Source organism: Myxocyprinus asiaticus, chromosome 32 (assembly GCF_019703515.2).
Source record: "Myxocyprinus asiaticus isolate MX2 ecotype Aquarium Trade chromosome 32, UBuf_Myxa_2, whole genome shotgun sequence".
Lineage (NCBI taxonomy): Eukaryota > Metazoa > Chordata > Actinopteri > Cypriniformes > Catostomidae > Myxocyprinus > Myxocyprinus asiaticus.
The window spans coordinates 42299057-42310203 of NC_059375.1; the positions used below are offsets into that span (position 1 = coordinate 42299057).

Here is an 11147-nt window from a genome sequence, read left to right on the forward strand (position 1 = left end):
CACCCAATTTGGAATGCCCAATTCCCAATGTGCTTTTAAGTCCTCATGGTGGCATAGTGATTCGCCTTAGTCCGGGTGGCGGAGGACAAATCTCAGCTGCCTCCGCATCTGAGACCGTCAACCCGCGCATCTTATCACGTGGCTTGTTGAGCGTGTTGCCACGGAGACATAGCATGTGTGGAGGCTTCACGCCATCCACCGCGGCATCCACGCTCAACTCGCCACGTGCCCCACCGAGAATGAACCACATTATAGTGACCACGAGGAGGTTATCCCATGTGACTCTACCCTCCCTAGTAACCGGGACAACTTGGTTGCTTAGGAGACCTGGCTGGAGTCACTCAGCATGCCCTGGGATTTGAACTAGTGAACTCCAGGGGTGGTAGCCAGCGTCTTTACCACTGAGCTACCCAGTCCCCTGAAGCTTATAATTTTATAAAAGCACTTAAATTAATTCTCCTGTTTAACTTTCTTACTCGTGTACATTTTTACCACCATTTTAGGGTTTGCATATAACCCTAAATTTGTATATAAGGTTAAAAGTAATTTTATCACACTAAAATCATGTTACTTATAAATCATCATTCTTTTGAAACAGTGAGTATTTTAACATTTACGAATTGGCCCAATTCACTTCTATTGTACTCTAAGTGCCTCACTGTAACAGAGTGTGACAGTAAGAGGATGGGCAAGGAGGAGGCGGGAACCGGCTGAACAGTCAACATAAAGTTTTAATGCAAAACTTAACATAAAACAAACATAAACAAACACATACACGTGCTGCGCAGCCACGTGCGTCTCTCTCTCTCTCTAATTGGCGTCTCAGGCTCCCCTTTATCTCACTCTCCCGCTGATCATCTGATTCTGAGCTGGCCGTGCACCCTCATGCCCCGCCAATGCCCTCCTCCTCATCACACTCCTCCCCTGCCTGATTAAAGCCAAGGTGCCACCAGACTGATTTACTCAACCCCTCGCCCCGCAGGAGAGATGCTGCACTTCCGGCCATTCTGTCAGCCGGTGGTCCACACCACCTCCTGGGAACCTGGGAGAGAGATGAGGGGAGGTGTGGGGAAAGAGTGAGCGGGAGACACATGGAGAGAGAGTGAGGGAAAAACTTGCTCGCCGGTCCCCAGACACGCCGTCGCCCGGTTCTCAACCCCTCCTCCGCCCTCTGGCAGACAGCAGCGAGCCCTCCGACCTCTGGCACGTGCATCTCTCTCTCAAATTGGCGTCTCCGGCTCCCCTTTATCTCACTCTCCTGCTGATCATCTGATTCTGCGCTGGCCATGCACCCTCACGGCCCGGCCACGCCCTCCTCCTCGTCACACACGAGTGTGTGCCTATTTTTTTTTTCTTTTTTTTTTCTTTTTTTTTTAAGAAAAGGAGGCACAATTCGAAATACATTTTTGTGGTAATCAATATTATGCCACAAATGCTGTCGACTGAGCTTAACTTGTATTTAACCAGGAATATTTTTTTTTAAAGATTACAGTTATGAGATTTGAACTCTTTAAAATGAACAGATGTGAAAAGCATACATAATACATGCCTTTTTATTCCTATTTTACTCACTGCGTCTGTTATGCACGTGCATTTGATCCACACGCGCTTTATTCCTCCACAGAAATCCGCATGCTTTCACAATTTACAAATTAACGGTCTTTCCTATGGACTGACTCAATGACTGACATTAAATAATTACTTCTAGATGTGATATTTTATATATATATATATATATATATATATATATATATATATATATATATATATATATATATATATATATATATACACACATACATACATACATACAGGGGCATAGATACGGGGGGGGGGGGGGATTATCCCCCCCAATAATCAAAACAAGCAAGTACAACCCCCTGCCCATTATTTATACCAAGATAAATGGAAACATGTAAATGCTTTACGATGCAACCCCCCCAATGATCAAGCCAAATCTACGCCCTTGTACTGTATATATATATATATATATATATATATATATATATATATATATATATATATATATATGTTGTTGATTTGATAAAGTTTCAAGTCATATTGAGAAGAGCATGTAGAAGTTTTTTGTTGAAGCAAAGATGTCCCAGACAAACTGCAGAGAAATGAGCACGGCCCGTGGTCAGACGCTTTGTTTACCCAAGTCAGAAGACTTTGAAGCACTTTCTGCCTGCCAATCATTCTGTGCGTTCCCATGGCAGCCCATATATGGGGCCTAAAGAGAACGTTCTATTTCTGTAAAAACTAAAAAAATAAATCTGGCTAACCAAAAGAGAATGTTAGAATGTCTATTCTGGGAATGTTCTGGGAACCAAACATTGTTATCTGGGAGGTGCTGTGTTGGTAGTTGAGTCCAGAGGTGTAGATTTAGGTAGGGATGGTATGAAAACAAATGTCCCTACCAACTTTTAGAAAATCAGAAATGTCCCCACCAACATGTGGGCAATTTTACCACATGGAATGTACTCTAACTTTATACTATGTTTTTATTTTCATTTTAATTACTATTAAAGTTCCTCAGTATTGCAATTCATGCTTAAATTATTGTCCAACCTCTTCTGGAGCAGCACAGAAATGGTGTTGTCACATGGCACCTGTTACTCTTCTCATTTTTGATTGCTTAATTTTCTGTAGATTACACGGGCGAATTTACTTTTGTATTTTAGGTTCAATCCTTGAAATTAATAGATTTAAAGAAGCATACTTTTATGTATACAAATGTTGTCTACGAAAAAAATAAATCTCCTTGAGTTTTGCATCCAACCCAATGGACGATTCTGTTTTTACAGCCGGTAAGCGCCCTCTAAATGAAGACACCTTTGAATTTGAACAATTGTGCCAGGTAAGGGTGTGAAATATTTGGGAGTGAGGGGATTTGGAAAGTAGAAAGTGGGGGAAAATGTTGAAAATTAGCCTGCCATTTGTTTAGATTTCCATTTGTTTATTGCTGTATGATACAATTTACAGAATGTCACTTTGTCTATTGATATCATTGTTTTCTCATTGTAGATCTACTAAAAAACAACTGAATATGATTTTGAGACATTAATCTTAAATTTATCACATATCGTCATCATATAATCCAACCTGTTTTTCACATATTGTATTTTTCCTCCACTAAATAAACCTGTTTATTCTTCAAAAATCAGGCTAATATTTAATGTGGTGTGCCAGAGAAATGGAAAATGCGACTTGTTACATATATGAGAAAATAATGTTGTTTGGCCTATATTACCAGACTGACATTCTCATTTCTTTAAACCAACATTTTAAATATCATCATCCTTGTAATGTGTCCCTACCAACTTTCAAACCAAGCCTACACCCTTGGTTGAGTCCATTTCTCTTTTTTAAGAAAAACAAAAACGGTCATTGTATTATGTCATATAATATGAGGTATTTATGATTTGTGTTGCGTGCATATTTTTTTGAATGGCCGGAAATGGGGAAATGGGGGCTTTTTGCCCACTGAATAGTGTAGTTACGGCATCTAACAACAGGGGCTAAGTGGCCTGTGCTAACCAGCCAAATCCTGACCAACAACAATGATGCCATTGTAGTATTTGCATTCTGAATGGACTATTATTTCCATCAGAAAATGCAAATCTGTTTATTTATTTATTTGTAGTCCTTGAATCTAAAATACATGTAATGTGAGGTGATTGTGGACACTGTAAACATTGTTTTTGGTTTATTTAAGAGCGGTCTCCTGAGCTTGTGTGTTTGTAGCTCTTCTCTTTTCCAGCAGGTCAGAGTCTAGTTCTCTCAGCTGCTTCAGAAAGCCCCAATTTGGGATGATGCGTCGCCGACGTTTGACGTGATCAATGGCGTCTACGACCGTCATGTTCTCGTAGATCATCAGGTAAGCCAAGAAAAGTGTGGCGGAGCGACTGCGACCCATCACACAGTGAACAAGCAGCTTATCTGGAGAAACAAAACAAAAAATGACACAAGCCCATACGGTATATTGTCTATATGCAGTCCACTATAAGCCTTTAGATCAAAGGTATCTAAGGTCATAAGAAACAAAATCAGTCAAGTGTGAATCATTCACAATTTGATATTAAATATTGTGTGTTCAGCTCTCACTCTGTGGGTTTCTGAGGGTCTGGTGAATGTATTCTGCTGCAGAACAGAAGTATTGACTGAGGTTGAAGGTGGGCACATCCTCTGCTGTGATACCGTAGTAATCCACGTCCATGTCTCTGTAGTATTCGGCTCCTGTATCCACACTGTTCCACTCACCCTCTGCAGCGTTCAGGATGTGTGTGATGCCCATCATCTTCAGTTTGTATCGGTCTCTTGCTGTCTCTCTTCACAAAAACACAACAGTCTAGACTAGTCTTAAGATAAAGAAGATTGTCAAGGTAGAATCATAATTAATAGTTGACTCTGTTTTGACTCTGCCTCAGAGAATTTGTTAATCAGTAAAACTCACTTCCTAGGCACCATTCACACTAATACGTTTTTGTTTTTGCTACGTTTAAGCCCATGATCCACACTTACACCCTGTCTACACTGGGCACGTCCGTTGATGCGACGGCTTGAGGCTGTCTACACTGGACGCGTTGACACGAACATTGCCCAAACTAGGGCCCGCGATGACCTTTGACTTGGCCCATCTTGACTTATATGAAAAGAGTGGGAAAAACGGAAAAAAATAAATAATAAAAATGCTATTGATGCAGCTTTTCACTGCATTCATTTAGCAGATTGCATAGTAAAGTTTTTTTTTTTTTGTATAATGAAATCATAAAGGAGTAAAATAATAATCCCCTGCAATATGACATAGTTCCAAATTAATGTATCCATTGCGTTCTGCATTATTTGTTTCGTGATGTCCGTTGTGCAGATGTTGCCGAGTCAGTGGCGGATGCTCACGGCATAAACGAGCACAGACAGGCACTGCGCTTTTCACGCTGCGCATCAGTTCAGTGTCGTCGGATACTCAGCAAGTATTGACGCTGACTACCACCCCTGGAGTCACGAGTTTGAATCCAGGGTGTGCTGAGTGACTCCAGTCAGGTCTCCTAAGCAATCAAATTGGCCCGGTTGCTAGGGAGGGTAGAGTCACATGGGGTAACCTCCTCGTGGTCGCGATTAGTGGTTCTCACTCTCAATGGGGCATGTGGTGAGTTGTGTGTGGATCATGGAAAGTAGCATGAGCCTCCACATGCTGTGAGTCTCCACGGTGTCATGCACAATGAGCCACGTGATAAGATGCGCGGATTGACGTCTCAGAAACAGAGGCAACTGAGACTTGTCCTCCGCCACCCGGATTGAGGGGAGTAACCGCGCCACCACGAGGGCCTAGTAAGCAGTGGGAATTGGGTATTACAAATTGGGGAGAAAAAGGGGATAAAAACAAAAATTTATAAAGAGGTACAAAAGCTTTTTTACTGTCCTTACATTAAATAATTTCCATTGAACATCGGATCTGTTGAACACACAACAGGCCACGACAGAGTGTTTCAAAAACGCTCTACATTACCGCATGCTTTAGACAACAATGCTGTTAGGAAACTGAAAAAGGAGTTTTAAAATGAAAACAAATATATTTGGATGTGGCCTAACATACTTTCAGTTGAAAATGCATTGATTTTGCTAAGTTTACACCTTCCACACTAGAACGGCGTTTTCCTCCACCAAAAATGGAACGTTTCGATACCACATACTTTGGAAAACAATGACATTCGAAACTAAAGACGAATTGGTGTGGATGCGGCCTAATACGTTTTAGGTTAAAATGCATACATTTTTAAATACGTATACACTATCCACACTGAAATGCCATTTTCCTCCACTGAAACGCTCTCTTTGGAAAACAATTTTAGGAAGCTAAAAACTAATTAGTGTGAATGTGGCCCTAGTGAGCTGCCTACAAAGACACTGCAAAGGCAGTTCCATAATTATGCTACCTTCTAAGATACCTTGTTTTGGCCATATTTTGGAGGCATTGCATGTATCCGTCACGGAAAAGGCAAACTCATAATGCATTGCAACGAGCTTAGCGAAGAAAAAAAAATCCATCCAAGATGATGGACATAGCAAGGGAAATGTCAATACAATTCATTCAATACTGAAAAATATAGATACAAATTTCTGTCTAATTAAAAATTTATCATTTTACCCAATGTTTGTGTGTGCGCAACACTTCTATGTTTGTTAGAGTATCATGTAAGCTAATTTAAAAGAAAGCTGCCTATGTAGGCTGTAGACAGCAAGTTAGCTCACTAGATTTGTAAGTGACCATTGATTGACAATAGTAGTGGACTCACTCATTTCCTATGTAGACGTTAGGCCAGACTTCATTGACGTGTGTATAGGCCACACTGCCGTGTGTGAGATGTTTCTCAAGCTCATAGCCGTTTGGTGTGACATATTCCTCTTTAACTTCAGAAACTTCTTTCTTCACTCCAAACTTCCTCTGAGAGCTCATCATCAACAGCATTAGAGAGTAAATATAAAACCCAAAAGTTGACGTTCAGATGAGCAATAGGCTGGGTACACAACAATGTCTCAAACCATTGGCTGATGTTTTATCATCCTGAAAGGTCGTCGTATTGCTGTCAGACTCACCAAATGTCTCCTGATTTCTGTTTATTCTTCAATATCTGTAGTTCTCTGTTTTTCAGTTGTTTGGGTCAAGAAGAGCCAAGAGTCGACTGCTTTGGTCTGACGGTGGGTGTTAAAATTCTGGGTTATTTTTAGAGCTCTATTCCTCGTCTGTCATACATACTCACACTACCAAGGGCTGAACCCCCAAAACACACACTTGCACACCCTTCACAACATATGAAAGAGCCACCAGATACATTGAAAGGATGTCAAGACACCACAGTATCATATTAACTCATAATCATGAAAAACTTTATTGCCTAAAACACAGTCACCCCCATCAGGCACAGAAGAAAACATTTCTCTTTGAGCAATACAAGGGACTCTTTGGCATTTATTCTGTCAATGTAGTTGCATCTATTGGGATGTGTGTCTACATTACTGACCCATGCAGTAGAGCAATAAGCTTTATTAATTATAGAACTAATCATTAATCATTATTCCACCAATGTAGGGTTCCCCAATGCAGTGTTGCATTGATATCACAGTTAAATGCTGAATATATTTTATTGTTAAATCTTGTAGAATCCTGGTATTATTTTACCATGTACATTATAAAAAGCTTAGAAAATGTTTTATACTGCTATTCCTACAATTGACCCTTCGCTAAGCTCCGCCCCCTTGGTAACCATTGCTCGCTCTGACAAGCTTTGCTAAACTTTCCATAGGAATGAATGGGATATTACCGTGAACTGCACGGTTTTCCAAGTAGGTAGAGCAGCAAGCCGGAGACCTTCAGGTGGGGGCGGAATCTCCAAAAGAGGGCGGAATTACTCCAAAAGGGGCGTGGTTACTTCAAAAGGGGGTTGTGCCAACTCCAAAAGGGTTAAAGTTAGGGAAAGGGTAAGGTTAGGGGCTCGATCCCTATATCTTTAATGGCAATTTGGAGCTCCTTTTTGGGGAGCTATGCCTGCAGCTATACCCTTCTCTGGTTTTTGGCAAAATAGTCTCATAAACTGATGGATAATATTCTTAAGTGGGCTGGAGTGACATTGCAAAGCATTTTGTATGCTGTTTGTTTTTTTAAGAAATTGATACATTACACTGAATCGTGATTAAAAACTGTGGAGATGTGAATCAGAATCGAGAGAAACTATCATAACATGAGAAAAGTGTCATTTGATGGCGATTACACACTTGATAACATTAGTGTAAGTAAACAGAACTGCTCATAACGTCTCATAAAACACTTACATTGATGCTGTGAACACTTTATTAACAATTACCTCTACTAAGAACTGAATCAAGCCATAAATGAATTAATGTTATGAGCAGAATGGATGATGTTATACATGTTCATTTGGGAATATGAACTGACACATAGTTTAATCCATAGCACGCTCTTCTCAAAATATTTAAAGATTAAAAAAGAGAATAAAATACAGAGTCTGTCCTCTCTGGGTACCTCATGTCACTATTATAAGTGACCCGGCAACAAAAAGTTTTCCATATTTTTTTAAAATTTAGATATAATTCTGCTTAAAACTACCCAAATGCTCATAACTCCCATAGACTTTCTTTGGAAAAAAAAAAAAGTGAATGCTTGACAGATGAAAACCATGTAAATTTTTTTACACAGTTTTTTTAGTCATAGTGTAATCTTTTGACGAAAATGTCCTTTAAATTTAGTCAATATTTCGTCATGTAATATTCATTAATTTTAGTTAGTTTTACTCTGAAGAAAATGACATATAATTTTAGTCAATTAAAATATATTTTAGTTTGGTTTTAGATGCTTATGTGCAAAATGGACAAAAATGTGTGTAAAACTGACCAAACTTTAATCAGATATTCAAACATTTAGAATTCTTTTTTTTTTTTTTTTTTTACACTTTCTAATTTAACCCTTTAAGCTCGGATGGGCCCGCCAAAAAAGAATCATCAAAATATTAATAAATACAGTCTTGACCAACACAAAATAGGTATTGTTTGAAAGGTTATAAGCTCTACTTTCCAATGCATGTAGACATTATGACTAAAACTGAACAAGTGCTTTGAAATTTGCAGACAAATCAGAAGTGTTCTGTTTTGAGTATTTATAAAAAAAAACAATTGCTATGTACACATTATTGCAATCAGTAAAAACATCAAACTCATCAAATAGTCATGTGTCATATGTTGTTGGAAAGCTCTCAAAGAGTAGAATACAACCAGCCTATTTGTTTTACTCACAGACAAAAATATAGCGAGTAATAGCTAAGAATATGTCTTTGACAATTATGTTGGTGTTGCTTGTATGCCGCGTTTTCACTTATAACTTCACGAAAAATAAAGGGAACATAAAATATCACATACCATTATTTAGAGGATTATCTTTCAAACGAGTCCACACACAAGGTAATCAGATGTATAGATCATTAGATAATCCACATGAAGCACAATGTTACATATGGCCACCAGGAGATGGCGCCAAATACATGACACAGACTCAATGATGACTCAAATGACACAGAATGAAACTCATTCTGTGAAATCTCATTACTAAAATCATGTCTGCATGCTATTCAAACCTTTAGACACTGTTGTGTTTGCATGTGTAATTAGTTCTTTTGTACAATTATTATGTTTTATTTGTTTCAGACACTATGATAAATTATTTTTGTAATGCTATAACTTTTTATTGCTTTGTCGTATCAACACACACACACACACACACACACACACACACACACACACACACACACACAAATTCTCAGCTACAGTTGACATGATTGGGAACAAAACAAAAGCAGTTTTTCGGAGCCACCTTATTTAAACATAGAGATATATAATATAAAATCAGAGAAATAAGAAAAAAAAGTTTTTTTTTGGTTTTTTTTTGTTTTTTTTGTCAAGTTGTAAGCCTTTCATTTTGGGTATGCAATTGAAACAGGAAATCTTTAAAAACACCTTCAGAGCTTAAAGGGTTAAACATGTATCAAACACACACATATATATATATATATATATATATATATATATATATATATATATATATATATATATATCGTCATATCGGTATCCCCTTCTTCTCCCCAATTTGGAATGCCCAATTCCCACTACTTAATAGGTCCTCGTGGTGGCACGGTTACTCATCTCAATCCGGGTGGCGGAGGACAAGTCTCAGTTGCCTCCGCTTCTGAGACCGTCAATCCATGCATCTTATCACGTGACTCGTTGTGCATGACACCGCGGAGACTCACAGCATGTGGAGGCTCATGCTACTCTCCGTGATCCACGCACAACTTGCCACACACCCCATTGAGAGCGAGAACCCCTAATCGCGACCACGAGGAGGTTACCCCATATGACTCTACCCTACCTAGCAACCGGACCAATTTGGTTGCTTAGGAGACCTGGCTGGAGTCACTCAGCATGCCCTGTGACTCCAGGGGTGGCAGTCACATCAGTAACCTTATAAAAACGGTTAAAATCTACAATTAGAGGGTCCCCTAATGGGGGCTGCCATGTTATGGTCTCATGACCAGCCGAATAGTACACTATTACTTTATCTCAGTAACCGCCCTGTTATTGAACACTTTCACTCATGGATTAAAGTAATCATGGCTGAAGGTGAATAGTGAATTTATACAATGGCATCTGTAACTGAAAACTATTGATTTTAAATTATGCTGCATCCAAACCGCTAGGTATCACTGTAAGTCCAACTGACACTTAACAAAAATGTTACTTAGTGCACATTTAAGGAAACCATATAATATATATATATATATATATATATATATATATATATATATATATATATAAATGATTAGGGTCAAAATTGACCCAAACAGTGATTAAGGGTCAAACCAAAGACAAAATCAAGAAAATGAAAGATTTAAAATGTTCAGTGTAGGTCTTACAGTATAATACATACGCATCACTGATGTAGATGTCAGGCCAGACCTCATTATAGGGGCCCGAGGGCCGTCGGTTCTTTAGCAGGAGTGTCAAAAGGTCACAGATGGTGGAGTCTCATATCCAACTTCCTGTTTCTGAACTTCCTCTCTGCTCATTCTTTAAACATCATACAGATACCATTACATACACAAGCCTGGGATTAGTTAGATGGAGTACATTTCTGCATCTCAATATGTTGTGTGTTCTGTTAAGGTAGTTTATAGCAAAGTTGAGTAATTCAACTATTTTATTTATTTTCTATTCTGAAAAAACCTACATGACGTGTAGTTGATTTTGTCAGATCGGCTGGTGGTGTGTGTAATGTATATGTCTCTATTTTGGTCTCTGCGTGTCAGTGTGATAAATATAGGTCAGAATAACTCATAGGAATAGAGAGCTGAAAATCCTTGAAAGAGCAAGTCTGATCTGGTGATGTTTGAATCAGGTGTACTGAGGTTAAAAACCAGGTTAATCAGTCTGTTATTATTTTGTGTTTTGTTATGTGGCCATGTGTTGTTATGTTTAAAATGTAGAATAACCTATTCAAGCCGACACAGCACATTACAAAAGAAACAACAAAATTGTGATTTTTAAAATTAGTCCTGTTTCTTTTATAGATTCTTCAACAT

General features: G+C 38.7%; 1 protein-coding gene across 1 annotated transcript; it reads right to left on the reverse strand.

Moving 5' to 3' along the window:
- Window positions 1–1990: 1990 nt before the first annotated feature.
- Window positions 1991–6684, reverse strand: LOC127423239 (dual specificity phosphatase 29-like). The gene is made up of 3 exons (XM_051667378.1): window positions 6297–6684; window positions 4108–4331; window positions 1991–3942 (listed from the first exon to the last, which is right to left on the reverse strand). Exons 1-3 carry the CDS (start codon window positions 6467–6469, stop codon window positions 3710–3712), a joined length of 630 nt encoding a protein of 209 aa, XP_051523338.1. The 5' UTR covers window positions 6470–6684; the 3' UTR covers window positions 1991–3709.
- Window positions 6685–11147: the final 4463 nt, after the last annotated feature.